Source organism: Rhinolophus ferrumequinum, chromosome 3 (assembly GCF_004115265.2).
Source record: "Rhinolophus ferrumequinum isolate MPI-CBG mRhiFer1 chromosome 3, mRhiFer1_v1.p, whole genome shotgun sequence".
NCBI classification, from domain to species: Eukaryota; Metazoa; Chordata; class Mammalia; order Chiroptera; family Rhinolophidae; genus Rhinolophus; species Rhinolophus ferrumequinum.
This window is the reverse complement of record NC_046286.1, coordinates 21,655,708-21,676,799: the sequence shown is the minus strand read 5'-3', so window position 1 is coordinate 21,676,799 and position 21,092 is coordinate 21,655,708. Positions and strand designations below refer to the sequence as shown.

The 21,092-nt window shown below is 33.0% G+C and overlaps 1 protein-coding gene across 7 annotated transcripts in view; it reads right to left on the bottom strand.

The window, feature by feature from the left end:
- MLIP (muscular LMNA interacting protein) overlaps positions 1-21,092 on the bottom strand; it is a 228,300-nt gene that overhangs the window by 62,857 nt on the left and 144,351 nt on the right. For all 7 annotated transcript variants that reach the window (XM_033103389.1, XM_033103387.1, XM_033103388.1 and 4 more), the window contains 2 exons: positions 13,253-13,297; positions 3,159-3,203 (listed from right to left, as the gene is read on the bottom strand). In XM_033103389.1, coding sequence (XP_032959280.1) covers positions 3,159-3,203; positions 13,253-13,297 — 90 coding nt within the window. The remainder of the gene's footprint in view (positions 1-3,158; positions 3,204-13,252; positions 13,298-21,092) is intronic.

The following is a 21,092-nucleotide window of genomic DNA, read 5'->3' as shown; positions in this document are numbered from 1 at the left end:
CTCCTACATTATTCTCTCTGTGCCCAGTACTAAATAATTTGGCTTCCAGAGTAAACAGTGAAAATATTTTAAGAGAAAGGGCCAGGTCATATTTTTTTGTCATTTCAATGTTGAATTGGCACAGTAGCAATGTAAATAAGCAAATACGTAAGCCAAGTTAAAAAGAAAAATATATGAAAAAGTGATATATTCTTAAAAAGTCAAATCTCAAAAGCACAATGGCTTCTGTACTGACCTTGTGCTACCACAGCAATTTATCATATATTTTCACTTCAACCGATTACATTTCTCCCCTAAAATAGGAGTCAAATAATTTTAACTACTTATTTTATACAAACACACATTTACTTATGTCATTTGACTATAGTCTATAATATGTTCCCAGTAATCTTGATTTTTGTGCCATACATACACATATGCACACATATAAACAAAAAGCAATATATATTATCAGAATTACCTGTCAGATGGCATGTATGTGTATGGGTAGTAGTACACATATGTGTATTTGTGTGTGTGTGTATATATAATATACGTAGAGGATATAGTTTTGTTTTTCAAAAGCACTCTTATTTATTCAAATTATTAAGAACTTAATCCTGAAGAGAATTCATGGTGGCAAATATTAGAAATTCATTCGTGAAAATGAAAAAATGCATAATTTCATTCATAAATTATATTAAGAGTAAAAATATCATAAATCCTTAAAGAAGTAAAGACATATGACATCCCTTGCATAAAATTATTTCTAATCTATTTTACTCCCAGGTAATGTAAATACAGAGCTATTGTCATGAAATAGAAGTCAAACTCATTGATTTGAATAATTATATTAATGCAGGTGATGTTCTTTTATGTGATAAGCTTGCTTGATAATAATCCCTTCACAAACCTACGTATATCTCAAGGGCATTTAGGGATTAAAACTTAATTTAAAATTTGGTTAAGAAATTCCTTGAACTTGTTAGAGAAAAGGTCTAAAGTAAATGCAAAGTAATTATCACCAAAGTCAGTCAAAGCAATGCTGTGTATTTTTCCCTCTAGAGAGCACAAATGTAGAATTTATAGAATTATTTTATTATGCAGGAAAAGGTTTATTTATTACATTTATAGAGTTGTTTTTACTGTGTCCATTTTATGAAGTCATTGTATATATCGGGGGTGCCCAAAAAAACGTATACACATGACTTATATGCATCGTTTGTTATTGGTATATGTTGAGTATTACAATTTCAATACAGTTGTTTCCTTTCTTAAAATTTGTTTACATTTTTTGGCATCTTCTGTATATTTGCCTCTTTGAAATAGTTTCTTAAAATATTAACCCAAGAACTGTCATGAGTATGTCAGCCTGATAATATATTTACATACACAAATATTTACTTATACATGACTAAATACATATATTTAGTCATTCAATATCTAAAATCTTTGTTGTGTGTACTGTAAGTATTATTATATATGAGGATATTAAAATATTCTTGATTTTCAGTGCTACTTTCAAGAAACAAGTATATCATTATTTTAAATATTAAAATAAATTGTAGTAATATTTCCATATCTAAAGTGGGAAATTGTTCAACTTTATTGTTATTGCAGTGCTTATTTCTGTGGCAATCCCTTCACTTCACTGGGTTAATAATCATATATTCACAGTGCTAGATGGAAAGTACGTAATAGAAAGCTGTCACTGTTCAATTAGATATTTGAGGCCCAGACTCCCAGGTTTGTGACTTATCTAATGTCAGTCCAGTAGTTAATGTCAGAGCAAGAAGTATAAGGTGGGTTTTTTGGCTCCAATTCCAGCATTCTTTCAACTATATTATACTGCCTGCCACTGTTCTAAGCCAATTGACATTGAAATTACACACACACACACACACACACACACACACACACACACACACAGAGGCAAAGGCAAACACACCGCATGTATACAGTATATGTACAAACACCAACATACCCAAGCAGTTTGATTGAATCAGGCTATTTTAAGAGTTAAACTAGGCTTTTTATGATTTTTCAGACAAAATAAAAATAATGTCATCATTTAGGCATGATAATGATAAGATGTAGGACACTAAAAGAAATGCATTAAAGGGGAACAAAAAGCAGTATTAAGCAGTGGTTTGATCTTCTTAATGACTCAAACTGCTTTATTAGAAATTTTCATTTATTTTATTGCAGGTGTCTATATTGTTCAGAAATTTACAATTATAAACAATAAAAATTAGAAGACATGGAGAAAGTCTTTAGTAATACCTAGGCAACTTATTTCATGGTTTCAGTTTGCTAAGCAATTCTCTACTTTAATCAAAATTTTACTTATAAATACAAAACAGATTCTAGATTCTAGATCTGTGCTGTCCGAGGCAGTGGTCACTAGTTAGTCCCCGTGTTGAACCCTTGAAATATCACTAGTCTGAATTGAGATGGGCTGTAAATGTAAAATACATCGCAAATTTCAAAGAATTTGTCCAAAAAAAGGAATGTAAAAGTATCTCAATTTTATACTGAGTATACGTTGAAATGGTCAAAATTTATATACCATTAAATAAAATATATCATTGAATATATAATATAATAACATAATATTATAATAACATAATATTGAATATAACCTGTTTCTTTGTATTTTTTAATGTGGTTACTAGCAAATTGTAAATTACATATGTGGCTTGCATTTATGGTTTACATTGTATTTCTATTGCTCATCACTGGTCTAGACTATTCTCGTGCTAATCTTTCTGTCTGAAATATCTCATTTCCTATTTCCTCAAGTCCAGAACCTCCCCTATATTATCTAATACGACCTTTTCTTTGAACCTTTTTCTGAGCTCTCCCATCAGGAACTGAGTTCTCTCCTCCTCTAAATTCCAACATCTTGCTTCTGACCCTGCCAATTCTATTCTAACGCCAATTACTAGAATGCAAGTTACGGGTAAATAGGATCTATGTGCGGTTTTATGTTTGTTTGTAGCCTGTAAAATAACCACCATGGAGCTTAAGTAAAGCATTAGTAAGCTTTCATTAGACTAGTAAGCAAATAAATGTATATGTAGTAAATGTATTCTCAGTTCACTTTCACTCCGATAAAGCTGTCTTGAGGAATCAGAAATTTCTACAGTAGGTCTATGACGTAGTAGGAGGATACGTACCAGCTGAGTCTCAGATACTGTAGAGGATGGTGAGGAGAGGTTTGCCTGTAAAATATAAACATGGTGTTTTTAGTGAAATTAATAATTTAGTAAAATAATATATCTATGTCATTAGTATTTAGAAGTTCTTTTATTATTAAGGTGATAAATGTACATTGTAAAATTCTTTAAAAGCATAAAGTAAAAAGAAAACTATTATTATGCCACCTAAAATTATTCTTAGCATTTCTGGTACATTGCCTTACAATATTTTTCCTACATGTTTTTATTCAGTTTACATAACAATGAATATGATGTTTTGTTGGTTGATTTTCCTTAACATATTAATAGAAGCACTATCATAAGACATCAAAACTGCTTCAAGGCCACACAATGTCTCATTCTCTGTATATTCCGGATTTTACTTAACTGTATCAGCATGGTTGGATATTTACATATGTTTACTGTAAATTAAAACAAAAGACTTTTCTTTAAGTATCTTTATACAAAAAATAAAGTTTTCATGATTTGTGAAATAAAATGATTTGTTTTTTAAAGTTTTTTTTTTTTAAGTTAAGGGAGGCCAATATTGTTTCTTTATCCTTAGTTTCTGTATTTCACTCCTTTCATCTGAATGCAGTTTATTTCTTTCAAAAGTAAATGCTTTAATAGTTTTTTGGACTTTGTGTGAAAATGTTTTTATTTTGTTCTCATTCTTGAATGAGAGTTCTACTGGACATAGAATTCTAGACTAATAGTTATTATCTCTCAGTATTTTAATGGCACTAACCCACTGGTTCTGGCTTATGTCACTGCTGTCAGTCTAAATGTCATAACTTGGTTGATCATCTGTCTTCACATTTGCTTAGTGTTTAAGATTTTCCTCCTTGACTTTCTGTAATTTTACTGTGATGCGTCTGAGGGAGGATTTCTTTGTATGTATCCTTTTGTGGGGATTTGGTGCATGTCTTCATTTTTAGTATGCGTTACCTTTCTTCAATTCTGGAAAATCCTCCATGAATATCTCTTCAAATTTTACCTTTCTCTCATTATATCTAATCTCTTCCCATGGAGCTTTTATGAAATACGTTGGGTCTTCTCATTCCATCCTCCATTCCTATAAAATTCCTTTTCCATATTTTTTTATCTCATTATTATGTTGCATTCTGGATGGTTTACACATATAAGCATGACCAACAGTTAATTTTTCTTCAACCGTATATTGTTATTTTTAACATGGTTATTGAACTTTATACTGGAATGATTTTATTTTTAACTTGTACATATTCTATTTGGTTATTTTTCAAATCTGTTTTGGTGGTAACTATAACTCCTGTTAGCTAGTTCAACATTTTTAATATATTTATCAATTCTTTCCAGATTTTTCTATAGTTCCTCATTGCTAAATCTCCTGTTTCTTGTATCTGTTCACTCTCCCTCATGTCTCTCCCCCATGATGATCTTTACTCATTTTATGGCTTTTTTTTAGTTTATCTTCAGTCAGGGCAACTTTGATGATGATTTCTGTAGGTGTCTGAGAAGCCCTGGGTTGGAAAACTATCTCTACAATACATTTCAAATTTACTCTTGTAGGAGTTCTACTGTCACTGGACCATTTTCCATTTTATTTCATCACCCTGATATTTCTAAACGTCATGGATGGAAGATCACCACATATTCAGGTTTATGGCCCACTTTATCATGGATGACTATTTTACCACCCAAAAGAGCAGGATGAAGATGATAGATGGATTTACCTTTTTCTATTTCATGCTTCATGGCCAATATGGCCTTCTAGGCTCCTGGATGTACACAGTTCCTTTACAGGTCTTAGACTTGTTACGTAGTGAAAATTAAAATCTAGGCTACTGGCTCCTAGCACCTAGGTTCTGAAGTACCTGTGTTCCCTCACAGTTCGAGCTTCTTATAACATTCCCACTTGGAGCTCTCACTTCATTTCTGGCACTCAGAGGTCTTCCTTCCTCCCTCCCTCCCTCCCTCCCTCCATCCCTCTTTCTCTCTCTCTCTCTCTCTCTCTCTCTCTCTCTCTCTCTCTCTTTTACTTTCTCTCTGTCTCTCTTTCTGTCTTTTAGGTTAGGATACACAGACACACACACACACAGACACACACACACACACATTGTTTTATAGTTATGTTTTGTCAAGCATTGCTGCATTTAATTGGGAGGCTGAATTCCCACATCAGCTAAGCCTTCAACTTTCATGGGAAATGGTCAACATACAGATGCATAATTATAAATGTACTTGGCTAAACTACAGTAAAGTTGTGTTCCTAAATATTTGTATTCTTTTTGAAATTGCAAGTATTTTCAGGGTATATTATAGATGTGTCAATATTGCTTTCACTTTCTGATGAGAGATGAATGATACTAAAAATTGAAAGCTTAATGGTTCTTATGATATTGCCAAGAATATAGGACTGTGAATCACCAAACATAATGATTCGGTGACTGCAGTCCTTCTTACATTGTGTCCAACACTTTTGTTTGCTGCTTTTTGACTCACGTCATCCTTGGTTGCTCCACGGAAGCAGGATGTCTTGGCTAAGTGCTCCCCATCTCTAATTGCTGTAGACTAGGTGGGTCTGCACTGAGGTTTATGGCTATTCTGTGCTGCAGAAAATCGCCCTTTAGAATGTCCATCATGGTGTTTATTCTGTTCACCTAGAGGTTCGTTTCTAACTTTATTATGCAATGTGAGTAATGATGATTTCTTCTAAAATCTTAGTTTTTTTCCCTTTAATTTTCCCCTTAGTTTTTTTCCTGTTAATTTTTCATTATTGCGCTAATGAAAGGATTCTCTATGAATTTCCTAAGTTAAATTAATACCGCCTGTGAAATATGCTGAATTAAATGCATCTTAACTAAAACAAAACACAGTTAAATTTTTAGTGCAGTAATTATAGGAAAAAAGAGGACACACATTTAAAAATAAAGCATTTGCACAATTTAACTACATTACTATAATAACATTTATAAGTATTGTTCTAAATAATACCAAAGTATTATAGGGAAAAAAGATAAAATGCTCAAACATATTAATTGAATTAGCACTCAATTCAAATATCTTTGTATCCAGTCTCTAAAAGTCCCAAAAATTCCCTCACTGGGAATGGTGACATAACAATAAGAGGCTTTAGACATCCCAGGACATTTGTATTTTATTGAACATAATGAACTTCATTTCACCATTACGAGAAAGTATTCCCAGAGAAAGGACAGAACTAAATATGAACCTCAGGGTTAAGTAAATATTTATAAATCCAGATCCTTTAGCAAAAAAAAATATAATAATAATAATAATAATAATAATAATAAACCAGGGGAGCCAAAAAAAGTATACACATGACTTGTATTCATCTTTTGTTATCAGTATATTATTACAATTTTATTATTATATATATTATATATATATAATTATAATTTTAATGCAGTCGTTTCCTTTCTTAAAATGTGTGTACATTTTTTGCCACCCTGTGTGTGTGTATATATATAAATATACATATAAATATTTATATATATATATATACACACACATATATATACACATACATAGGCTTATGTGTATTATGAATATAACCTAGATTCTTTCAATCAACCTAATCATTTCAAAGCTTTTGAGAAGCCTACGTCTGCTTCCCTAATACAGGTTAATGATGTTTATTAAATGTTGTAGCTATAGTTATGTTACCAAAACTGCAACAATTATTTTTCAAAAAGTGAGGAAATTTGTTTGCTGACTTGAGATTAGAGCAGTGAGTGCAGGGAAGAGGCTACTATATTTGAACAACTGCCTATCAGTCTCCTGTGGTAGAGAAACAAGTTGAAATACCTAAAAATAAACTTGAAATTGGACTTGAACAACATTAAGGTTTTATTCATTAGTGTCTATCCACATTAATACTAACTGTGAAGAACATTAGAAATGAGTGTAAGGATGGCTCTTGTGTGAAACGAAATCCCATAATCTATATTCTACAGCCTTTGACGTTATTTTGAGTACAAAAGGAAGAAAAGTCAAAGAGAGAGAGAGGGGACATTTTAACCAAAACATCATTGAAAGGAAAAAAAAAATCTAACAGGTCAATCAAAAAAATGTGAAAGTCAAATTTTTTTACTTCAAAGAAAACCTATTATCTTAAAGAGTTAGGTTATATGGAAAGTAAAAGAGTGCAAGACTAAGAAAAGAAATGAGGATTTGAAATCCACTGAAAAATAAATTGCTACACAAGGCCGCCACTTACTTACGGCCACCACTTGCGCTAAGCCAGCTTTGGAAAAACCATTTTCCTCTTCCAACGACTTGATGCCAGAGGCACATGAAGTACAACTAAGCTCCTTAGTCATTGTCTAGAGTTGCTTTTCTTTACAGTCTGTAGCTTTTCTCCATTCTTGACACATGTCGTTTTGGCTCCATTACACTGGCAGACACCCTCTTAGGGGACTGGGGCAAAATCAAGTTGTATCAGATAAAAAGTATTGAACAGTTGTTTCTGCCTTATGTGTTCTACATTTGTGGCATCCACTTTTGGCATTTGTTTTTGTTTTGTTTTTTTTTTTCCTTTTCAGCAGTCATATCCTCCCCACCTGAATATTATATCTGGTTCAATGTCATTTAAATGTTTGTATTCCACCCTCTCTCTGTTGACTGAGTTTTCTTTTCTCAAGGCTCAAAAAACTTTAATTAGTCATAATGTATTGATTAAAATATGTTATTTCTCCCAGACCAGACTGATTTACAGATAAAATGGCAAAACTTAAAATATGAACTGAGCACCTAATAATCATTGAGTTCTGAACTTGGTGTCAAGGAAATATAAAATTATAAAATGATAAGCAATTGTCTTACCCTTAACTTAGAAAGTGTTCCTGTTATTTGTACATAAGGCACTGCACAAAAGAATGAATCTAGTGGTAAAAATGTTAGGCACAAAAGTCATAGAAATATATTATGAGGCATCATATCTTTTTTGATTCACATGTTTATTCTATCAGTAGACTTTACCCTGTGTGAATATCTTATTAAAAGCCATTTTATAAGTTAGTACTATATCCCCAAAGATATAAATATAAAAAATAGATTTGGAGGTATTTAAAATGTTTTACTCTTTAAGCTAAAGAATGATAATTCAATCTTGTCGTGAACATAATTGGTAGGCAGAATAAGTGGGCATAGTGACCAGTGACGGCCATTTGCACATGTGCAAATAAGATAAAGGACCAGATTAAGGGGAAGTTTGGATGATATATGGCACTCTTATGCTTGATGAAGTCTAAAATAATAATGAGAAGGATGCAAGGCATAAAGGGTGTTTCATTACATCTTTTCCTTTCCTCCTCATCTAGCAGAATCCAGATAATAATCTTCTATTCCCACCTCATCCCCTTTCACACAAACATACCTTGTATTTCTGCACAAAGAAAAATAAATAAATAAGAATGATTGGTAGAGTGAAATTTCTTGCTTAAATTATTCACAGTTCTTCCTGTAACTCTTCAAATCTCTGGTTGCATCATATGGAAGCAGATTTGGACCCAGATCTGATTTAAGTGGATTGGATGTAAGTCACCACTTCACCTAAGATCTATGACTACACTAGTGCACATGATGTCTGAACAATCCAGCCTGGCAACATTTTCAAGCATAGCAACAAGGGAAGTTTGTGAGCTGGCTAAATTGGAGATGGTGACCTTTATTGGAATATCTGTACATATAGTGGGGAATATTTTTAATAAAGTTTGACACTTTTTAATATATTGTGATATTTTGAAAGCAATATATATGTATTTGTAATGACATTTTTCTGTTCCTCAAGCTCATTAAAATGAGATCTTACTTGTACACTATATAATATTCAATAAACTTATCTCCGTTATTTTTCTTGCACTTAAAAGTAACTTCTTAAGGGTAGACTGTTTATGAAATAAGTTGTTATCAATAGAATGTGATTCCAACTTAAGGTTTTGTGGGGGGTTTTTTGATAAGTTACAAATAGGTCCAAATACTTGCCCTATTTTTGAGGTTTCTCTTTATTAAGAAAGCATACTATGGTTTTGAATTACATGAATGAAATGAAAGTTAATAGAATACAATAAACATTTACAAAGACGTGTAATACAAAGAAAACCATGATATTCCCCTCTGAAGATGATAGAGTGAAAATAGAATGAAATAGAAATTTAAATAGAAAATTCATTTCTTTACATGGGGGAAAGAAACTCTAAAAACGAGTGTCATGAGGAATAATCACTCATACAGTATCTGATAGATTATGAGTTAATTCACAAAGTGATTTAAAACATTAGAAATATAGTAAAACATTATCACCTTAAATGTTGTCACCAAATACGAAATTATTCATTCAAAGTTAGACTGAAGGCTATTGGGCATGATGAAATAATTTAGACCAACAGAATAAATACCTATTGATATTTAAATATATAAAGTAAACAAACGATTCCCAGCTTTGTAGGTTCACACAAGTATTATTGGCAGGGCTATGACATGTAGAAGACCTGGGTTGCTTTTGCTTACTGTGACTTCTGTGACTCGGTTACTCACTCTGTAAAACAGAGATTCTGTAACAATATCCACCTCAGAGGATTGATGTAAGGACTGATGTAAATGACCTATCTTATTTAACCCATTTGAAAGGTAGGAACTTAAAATATTGGTTATAATTATTACTGAATTTGGCATCTGTTAAAATCTATCCAGTAAAATATTAGTGATAAATTATTAAAACCAATCCCACAAGTGACCTATGGAGATCACTCAACATGTTGTTAGCCTAATTTAAATTCTATTACACTTAAAAGAACCTAAATTAAATCACATTCAACTCTTGAAAAATGAGGAGGTTGGCACACCAACCCCCTGTGCAGTCAAAAATCCACACCTAACTTTTGATTCCTCCTAAACTTAATTTCTAATAGACTAATGCCGACTGGAAGCCTTATAGATAACACAATCAATTAATACATATTTCATGAGTTACATGTATTATATACTATATTCTTCAACAAAGCAAGCTAGAGAAAAGAAAACGTTACTAAGAAAAATTTAAGAAAGAGAAAATACACCTACAGTATTTATTGGAAAAAAATCTGCATATAAGTGTGCCTGAACAGTTTAAACCCATGTTGTTCAAGGCTCAACTGCACTTTAAAATAACGTGCAATTCAAGTACACCATGAATTGAAGAAAACCTTGACTTTAATTAGTCTGAATTAATGGTACTTTTCTTCTGGCTCATCCTGAAAACGGAGTATGTAACATGTAATAATATGTGCAATAAAAAGTAAGAAAAGGAAACTAATTGTTTTGCATTTAGTTTTCTTTTCTTTTTTTATAGAGAAAAGTCAGCCTGACACCAATGGCCCCACAAATAGGAATTAGTCAAACAATTTCTCATTATTTAATTAAATCATTATAATCATCCCAGGAAAGTTGAAAATGCCAAGGACATACTAATATATTGAAAACTAGTAACTTTGTAAGTTTAACATTAACCAGTTCTCTGGCTAGCTTTCCTCTAATTTCTACAAGAAACTATCTTGCTCATTGACTATTTAATTGTTTACTGTCTCGCCTTTGCATGCTTCAGAAATGGGGACCTTGTGTTCATCTCTCTCATCTCAGCGATTTTTCAGTGAGTCCTGGGACATAGCAGACACACAATATTTATCAAATCAATGAATGAAATTGGAAAAATGAATCTGGAGCTAGAAAATACTGACTGGAGTTCCTACTAGTCACAATTTATAGATTATATATTTTATTTTAAAAAAACATCCAGAAATAGGGGTTTTGAATGGTCTGTGCTAATCTGTTAAGGATATCCTCAAGTGTAACAAAACATTTTTTCTTGGATCTAATTTAAGTCTTCCCTTTTTCCCCCATGGTACAGGAGTTGGTAAAGGTGAGATCCTGGCTTTGAGTCTAATCTAAGAATCTCTACAAAGTCAATGACGCATCAAATCCCAGCAGGTATGTACTGTAAAGATGCTTAGTTTCCTCAAAGTTTTGAAGAGAGATGGTGGAATATTGAAATATTAAAGTCTATAGACTTCTCAGATTCACAAATATATCAGACATCATTTAGTGAATGTAATAACGGCAGCCAAATATTTATAAGCATGACTTATCTATGAGTTGGCACCAAAGAAATGGTTTTTACCTTCCACCTGAAAGTTATCCCTTATAGTCTTCCAAAAGACATGAATATATTTGAGGTGTCACAAACAGCAATTCAAATGTCATGTTGGAAAAGAAAGTAAAAAGCAAAACCTCTCACTCAAGAAACCAAATTTAATCAAAAACAAGAATCTTAGCTGAATCACAGTTTATATTTGTTCTAGTCTATACTAAATCTGTTTGATGATTCAATGTAAATTTCGAGTGACTCAAATGCTCTCACAAAGTTGGGCAAATGTTAACCGACTTTAATTAAGTTTGACAACAGATTGAAGAATAATTTGAAATAACTACTACCTATGGAGAATGAAACAGCTCCTCCAGAATTATTCCCAACTCTTATCAAATTAACAGGGAGGAGTGGAAAGAGGCATCAACCCTCTGCACCTTATTCTAAATATCAGAGACACTCTGGTGAAATATAGGAGTAGATGAGAAAGAAAGGTGAGAGAGCACAAAAATTCTAGCTACCTTTTCCTGGGTCTGGCTCATGTAGAATGTATTAGTTACAAAAAGTATAGAAACAGCTTTAGGATACTTTTTTTTTTCTTGAACCCAACTGAAGAATTAAGGAACTCAGTGAAATCATGGTGTTTCTAGTCTTTTCAACGTAGGTAGGAAGAGAAGGGAGAGGCAGTGATGAAGGGGAAACCAAGGGGGAAAAAAGAGGAAGAAAAGGAAAAATGATTACTTATTAAGCAATTTGTGTGTGTCAGAACTACATGAAGGGCTTTTCATACGTTAACAATCTAAGTCTTACATCAACCAAATAAGGTTATTAGTATCCCAATATTATATATGAAAAAACTAAGGCACAGAGAGGTTAAATGATTTTCCAGGATCAGACAGTTACCAAATACCGGCACTATGATTTAAACTTGAGTATAGCTTTCCAAATGGCTCCAGTCTTTCAAGTATTACTCCAAACAGCTTCCAGTAATAACAAAAAATAACAGTGCAAGCTTCTAGGAAATGCTCTAAGCTTCCTACCCATGCCCTCTAAACATCAGTTCGTGAATGTGACAAAATTCAGTAATTTCACACAGTTTATTATTTGCTTTACAGAGAATCATGTGAAGTCAGAAATTTATAAATCGCAAAGAAGATATGTCACAAAATATAAATTTAACAACTACTTACTCTTGATGATGACGATGAAAGCTACATATTCGAAAATATATAGTATAAAAGGAATAGTTTAATGGTCTGTATTAAACTAAAAACTAAACACTTGCTTAGGAGAAAATCTTGTTTCTACTGTAATACGTTTGGTCAGAAGTAGAAGTTGGCCACATGACAGATTATTAGATGATTAAGAATTGGGATGGGGTGAGGCTGTGTGTGTGTGTGTGTGTGTGTGTGTGTGTGTTATTCAGCTCCCCGTAATTAATTGAATCAAGTGTATAAATCTATATCTACACATTCATTATTAATCTGTTTTTGTTCACAAGTAGAAATTGGCTTATTTGATAATAATTTAAATGCAAGAAAACAACAAACTAGTCAAAATCAACTAAACTGACAATCCCATTGGAAATGACCAAATCAATGTTTCAAGTACATGAGTCAACTGTTGAATAATAAGCACAATAAACCATTATAGAAATAAAAAAGTCATCTAAGCTTTGATAATGAGAAAGACAGAAAGCAGGTATTAAAATTCTTATATATTTAGCCAAAGTAATCAACATAGGCCTCATTTTAGAAGGAATTTATTCAATAAACTTAACCTGACGTAACATGATTTTCCATATCTGAATTGATCATACCATCCTACTCCTTTCCACTTATGAAAAAAATCAACTAATTCAATTTAAATGACTGTATAATTGAATTGCCTCCAAGCATATACATGCACCCATGTAAAAAGCAGTATGTATAATTATGAAGGGACTTACATATTTGGTTTCTCTACCAGCTGCTCTCGGAACAGTTGTAGGAGTCTGTATGAAAAAAAAAATAATTATACTATTGAAATAATCAATTAAATACTAAAAGATTTAACTTCTGGGGCAAGTGTTCACCTTTATTATTTCTTTTTCTTTTTTTCCTATTAAGACTTCTAACCATTACTCTCTCTTTTCTATACAAAATCCCCTCTTCCTTTGAAAATTATTTCATTAAACTATATCGCTTTATTATTCTTTTTACTGCTGATATCTATTGGCTTTCTGGTAAATTTTCCCTTATTTATTGATGATGTCCATTCACAGATCATAATAGTTTCTTACATAATTTTTGGCTGTTTCTAAATTCACATAGAAGTTCACATTCTCGCAATTCTTTGAGCTGCTCAACTCCAAAGATATTCTCATCCACTCCATCTCAATCATTAATTTCCAGGACCATTCCTATATTTTGCTTTCATATATAAAATGAGAAACCTCTAAAATTTCCATTTATAACATCTTATTCTTAGAACTCTACCTCCTATCCACCATCGTCATTTCTCAAATATCCCTAATGCAACATTTCTTCAGCCTTAGCCTCAATGAGACTTGAAAATCATTGACCCTTAACAGTTCCATTCTGGCTTCATTGCCTCTTAGCTTATATATATTTCATATTCAGAGTCATTTTATACCTTAATTTCTCTTGCCTCTCTTTCTCCTAGTGAAAACCACACACAAACACATACACTTAAGACCTAGGGAAATATCACTGGGGAAACTCTCAGCCAAGCTAATTGATTTCATTATAAATTAATGATAATCACCTTCCAATGGGCATTCAATACTAGTAAGCTTCCATTTTTTCTCTTGTGGGCCTATTTTCCCACTTTCTGAGATGAGATGGCTATTTAATTCATTCATCTATTCAACAAATATTATGTATCTACTGTATGCTGTGAACTGTTCTACATCATTCAGACTTATCAGTGAACAAAAGAGACAAAGACGTTTTGCCCTTACATTTCAGCAGGAGAGAAAATAAACGATAAAATAATAAATAAATAAATTACATCATATGTTAGAAGGTGACAAGTGTAATAAAAAAGAAAAGTGGAAATAATTTGAAGCCTAAGGTGATATATTCTTCAAAGGAAATCTTTCCTTCCTCCAAACACCATACACACACACACACACACACACACACACATATGAATATATGTATATATATATATATATATATATATATATACACATATGTGTGTGTGTGTATATATATACACATATATATATACATATATATGTGTATATATATGTGTGTATGTGTGTGTGTATATATGTATATGTTTTGGACAGCCAAATGTTAAGGAGGTCAAGGGTAGTGATGGCTTATAATTTTAAATGGATGGTCAATCTAGAAAAGGTAAAATTTGAGCAAAGATTTGAAAGAGGTAAAAAAGCCGGCTCTGTGGATATCTAGATAAAAACCATTCAAACCAGATGGAACAAGTGCAAAGTTCTTATGTGGATTTCTACCTCTAAGAATGGTAGCTAGAGAACTCAAAATAATCCTCCCATAATAGACAATAACAAAGTTGAGCAAAATATTGGAAAATACTTTATTAAATACATCGATGAACTAATAAGAGTGAAGAATTTGGGTGAAAGATTGAGTGAGAATGGGAATCTGAGTCAGGCATTTGAGATCTGCTTTTGCCCTGGGGATGTTTGCAAATAATGATAAGTTGCTTGAGAAGCTGATCCAAAGTTTTCACAGTCTTGGAGGTGTAGGGAGATAAAAGTCAGAGTCTCCAGAGCCAAAAATAGATGGAGGCCCAGGAATGAAAGTGATCCACATGGTTTTCAGCCTGGTTCAAATCACCTAAAAATGATTGTGTTAAAAAAAAAAAGAAAAGAAAGAAAAGAAAAGAAAGAAAGGAAGGAAGGAAGGAAGGAAGGAAGGAAGGAAGGAAGGAAGGAAGGAAGGAAGGAAGGAAGGAAGAAAAGAAAAAAGGAAAGAAAGAATATCAAAACCTTAGATTAAATTAAAGTAATCCTTCTTTGCTAGAGTTCCTGGTGCCTAACAGAAGCAAAGAAAAGACTTTCTATAGGAAGACAATATCATTTGAGGCATCAAATAATTCCTTTAAATAAATTTTCAAGTAGACTATCCAACACAGAATCAGATTTAGAAAAACAAAGAGGTAAGGCAATGTAAGAATAAGCAGCAATAATAAACCAAAAAAGACCCACAAAGAATCCAGAAATTTGTCTTCAAGGACCAGATTGCAAAAACTACCATACTTAACTGTGTTTTTTGAGGTAAGAGTTAAGTTTGTCAATTTTTGTAGGGAACTAGACACTATAAAAAGTGACATAGTTGACTTGAAAAAGAACTGAGTGTGCTTAGACAAGAGCATGGCACACTCAAAGCCCAGCAAGGAGACAAGTAGGGCTGAAATGACGTGAGTAAAGGGGAGAGTAGGAGAGCAGATCATGGAATCATTGGAAGGTCAGTTCACGGAAGCCCTCCCAGGGTCTTGTAAGGACGTTGGCTTGTATTCTGAGGGAAATATGTAGGCACTGCTGGTTTTCAACAGAGGAGGGTTAGAATCTGACTTATGCTTTAAAAGAATCCCTGTTTGATGTGTTCAGAATGGATTATAGAGAGGCAAGTATACAGGGGAAAGGCTATTGTAGTATCCAGTAAAATATGATGATGGCTCAGTAGTACATAACATATGAAGTAATCATATTCTACATATATTTTGAATCTACAGCAACAGGATTTCTAACAGAAGAAATGCAGAATGTGAGAGAAAGAGGAATAAATCTTGACAGCAAAGTTTCTGGCCATGAGCAAATGTAAGATTGTAATCCTATCAATAGAGATGGGAAGGCAGAATATGGAATAGCTTTTGTGGGGGGAAAAAATCTAGATTTTATTTTTAAGATATTTATTAGAAATATGAATGAAAACAAAGAGTAAGTAGTTAAGAGAGAATCCTGGACTGGAAATTTAAATTTGAGACTTGGTGAGGACACCAAAGGAATGAATATAAAGAGAAATGAGAAGTCCAAGCACTGAACCTTAGAACACTCCAAATTTAATAGTTTGGAAGAAGAGGATGTAACAGAAAAGGAGATTAAACAATAATAATGACAAATGAGGTAGGAGAAAAACGGAGAGAGCATGGTGTCCTGGAAGACAGTAGAAGAATGCATAGCAAAGAGGAGGGAGTAATCAACTGTCTCCAATTTTGTTGATATGTCAGGTCAGATCAGCTAAAGCTGAGTTTATAACGATGGAGAGGACTTCTGGAAACTTGGGAAAAGTGGTTTGGGCAGCACAGTGGGGGCTAAAGCCTAAATGGAAGGGATTTAAAAGGGAATGGTGAAAAGTATGGAAATATTCAGATTGTACAATATCATTAATGCATATTTTAAATTCATAAAACAATACTATATATTGTCAAAATAAAAAATTAAAAAATGCAAAGAAAATAAAAGAGGGCATGGGAGAAGAATTGAAACCAAATTTCTTTTTCAAACACTTCTCCATTATACTGTCTCTCTTTAATCTCAGTTAATAATCTTAAATTTTTCTTCACTGAAAGGTGTTAGTTATGAAATAACTGAAGATATTAATTATAAAAATCTTCAATTTCCCACTATCAACCTACTAACATACTTGTGTTTTTACATCATTTCCTCTATTCTTTTGTCCTGTTAAAATGGAGGACATTTCCAACTTCTTATCAAAGGATACCTATGTGAACTAGGCTCTAGTCTCTGTGCCCTTTGGAAAGACTTTCATTCTTCAGGATCTCCCTTTCTTGTATAAACAGTACCTCCCACTCTCCCATTAACATACCAATTTGCTCTTGTCCTTTTCAGCTTTAAAAAGCATACAAAAAATTCTTTCTTGCCCCCATTTCTGACCCAATTTCCTTCTCCCTTTCACAGCTCAACATTCCAAAGTAGTAGCTGTGCGTGTGTTTTATGTGTTGTGGGGTGGGTGTGTGTGTGTATGTGTGTGTGTGTGTGTGTGTGTGTGTGTGTGTGTGTGTGTGTGTTTGACATGCTTTCCTACTGACGACACTTTTCAATGTCAGAGGAGAGCAAAACGGTAGTATGAGAGAGAAGAATTTAAGGAAGTGAAAAGAAGTATCTGTGAGGATAATATCAAGGTGGTCCTTCAGCCTGGCTGAGGAGAAGGGAACAGTTAACAATAGGTTTGGACTTCAGACCAGTTCTGATGTGTCCCTTTCCTGATCCCTTCCATAGTGATGACAACTGAGACAGCTAGAAAAAAGGAATATGAAGTGCCATAAGCAGAGATGCTGGGAGGCAAAGGTGAGGGACAGTATCACTGGAGTAGGGAAGAAGTGGCAAGTAGGAAATGATTGACATTATGGAGTTTCTATATTCTGAGACATGCTTCTCCTGCTAAAAACAAAACAAAACAAAAAGCACAATTGGCAGATCCTAGGAACTAATCTTCAGTACCTGCCAACCCAGGCATCAGGTATACATGCAGACCAGAGAACTTTGAGTTTGGAAAAATAATAGGACATCTGAAAAATATAAATACTGTAAAAGAAAACAATCATTTAGCCATTCCCCTTATAGGTATTTACCCAAGAGAAAATGAAGCACATGACCATACAAAGATTTGTTTGCAAATGTTCTCAGCAATTCTATTAGTAAAAGCCCCAAGTTAGAAATAACCAAATTGTCTATCAACTGGTAAATAGTTAACATATGGTACAACCATACAATGAAATGCTATTCAGCAATAAAAAGAAACGAACTGTTGATATATGTAAAAATATGAATGAATTTCAATTGCCTTCTACTAAGTGTAAAACGTCACTTCAAAGACTACATACTATATAATTCTATTAATATGATATTTTTGAAAAGGGAAAATTATAGGGACAAAGAAAAAATCAATAGTTGTCCAGCCCTTGGGTTGGAGGGAGAGATATACTACAAAGAAGCACAAGGGAATTTTTTTCATTGGATGAATGTGTTTCGTATCTTGCGTCCCATGGTGATTACACAACTATATGCTTTGTCAAAACTCATAGAATTGTACACTACATGGGTGAATTTTACAGTGGGTAAATTACATTTCAGTAAACCTGACTTAAAGAAAAAAAACACTAAATAAGCTAGAATAAAGAACTTAACATACTCTTTGAAGAACAGAATAGACACTGAAAAATTCTTGAATTGGAATATCAAATCAAGGAATCCTCTTAAAATTAGGAAGCAATAAATAGAAAAAAGATATACAGATTAAGAGATATAAAATACAGAAGCAAATTGGAAAACACCAGTACGGTATTATGAGTCCCAGCAGGAAAAAAATCATTTGAAAATATAATGACTAAAAATTATCCTGAATGTAAGGGGAAGAAAAAATTGAAGACTTCAGATGAAAGGTCAAAGAGAGTACCAATTCAGATACATAACAGAAAAAAAAATGCACACCTAGACACATTATAGGAAAAATTAGTAACATCATAGATAAAGATAAATACTAAAAGATGACATACCACTCTGTAACTGATCACTCTATAGCAGAGGAATAAATATCATGCTGCCAAAATACTTCACCAGTTTGTTGTTGAGGGGAAAAAAACAAACAAACAAACAAAAAACAACTAACCTAGGGAGAAAAAGTGTTGTGTTGAAGAAAGAAGATCTATAATTTTATGTTTGGCAAAACTATAATTTAAATGAACAGGCAAAATAAAAATATTTTCAGGGACATCGTCTACAGAATCAATACAAAGAGACCTTATTGAATACAATTTTCAGCAAGATTCCAACAAGAAAAAGAATAAATCCAAGAGAAAGCTATGAATTTGTGAGAAATAATGATCTAAATAAAGAATAAGTATCTAAATAAAGAAGATATTAAGAAAAACATAACCATAAAGTTGAGGTATAAAAGTCCAAAAAAAAATGCTAATAAATTATGTTTCTCTTTGTGTATCTTGATGAAAAACATGTGAAAAGTGAAAAGCACTATAGTTACCTAATTTGGGGGGAAAAGTATTTGCAAGCTTTAAAATTGATAGGGAAATAAACATAATTATTCTCTTTAATAATTTATGTGTAACTACAAAAAGTAAGAAAAATACAAAGTAAAATTTTCAAAAGTTTCAAACCAGTGAATGTCAAGACATCCAAAGGAAAGCAGGAAAGGCAAAAAAAGGAAACATTTTAAGTAGAAAATATAAAATAAGACAGCAGAAATTACTAATAGAACAAGAATTACAATAATTATAAATAGCTTAAGGTTCCAGATAAAGAGAATCCCAGATTGAATATAAAAGTGACAGTCAGAAATATGCTGTCCTGAAGAAAATTAGACAATGGGGTACAAAAAGATAAAAAAAAATTAAAAGGAACAGAAATTAGTTAAAGACAAAAGTAATATTAAAAAGTAATAAAAATTAACAAAACATGAATTAAAAATGACAAATATTACTTACAGAAAGAAGGTCACTATTTTCATTCTAGACTAAAAACACAGGCTTGGGTTCAAAAGGAGTACATATGCCAGTAAAGGCTATAAAAATCAAAAAGGTGAGCAGAAACAACAACATATAAGCAATAGCAATATACACGTCAAAATATACACGTCAAACCTAATAAACACTTCTCTAGCCTTATCTTTCTGTTCCTCTTGGCAGCAATCACTGCGATTATATTCTCGTCAACACTCTCCTCTAGTAGCTTCCCTGATGCCATACTGTTCTGATTTTCCTCTTACTACCAAGGATGCTTCTTTCTCCTTTGCAGGCTCTGCCTCCACCTCCTTTATTGGACCCAATGTTTTGTTCCTTAGAGCTCTGTACGGGGTGCTCACAACATCCATGTGCTGATTGTCCGCAGATCTCTCCCGCTAGCTCCAAATGCATGGGTTTGAACCCTCTTTGATACACACCTCAAACTCAGCCTGACCAAAATGAACATAATCCTCTTTCTTCAACCACACTGTGCCTCCGTCACAGTCATCTATGTTCAAGGCATAGATGATTCATGATTCATCTATGATTCCTCATTCATGATTCCTCTTTCCTTCACCGCTCACATCCAAACCCACAGCAAGCCTGAAATCTCTCTCAAATCCCATACTTCTCTCTAACTCTGAACCCACTTATCCAGGCCAACTTCACTGACTGCCTCTCTGACCTCAGTAGCCTCCTCACAGCATCCATTGTGATCTTTTCCAGTGGTTTCATATTATTCCCCTGATATCTATGTCTTCCCATTTACCTTGGCGTGTAAGTGTCTTCATGGTCCCTAAGCCAATTTCTCAACCTCATTTTACACAATTCACTCCTGGCTCACTCTCCTGCGACCACACTGGCTTCATCTTCATACACACTAAGTTCTTTCCTGCCTCAGGAAATTTTCACATGCCTACTCCTCTGGCTGAAAGCTACTGCCCCTGATCTATGGTTGGCTTCTGTCCATCTTTGGTCTCAGCTCTAATTCTAGTTTCTGACCACTACATCCAAAGTATGCCCCTTACGTTACTTTGCCTTGTTCACCATTATCTCCCCACTGCTTCCGAGTTCCAGGCTTATAGTAGGCACTTAATAAATATTTGTTGAATGAAATGATTGCCTTAAAATTAGTGGCCTATAATGTTTTTTTAAATACTATAAGCATTAAATATTCGTTAAATCAATAGTAAAGATGAGTATATGCATACTACTATTTAAGACCTATTCCTGTTATATTTAATACAGGGTATTTTTAATATGTGCAACAAATAAAGTAAGAAAAAATATATTTTAAAACTTACATAGTATTTTTTTGACGA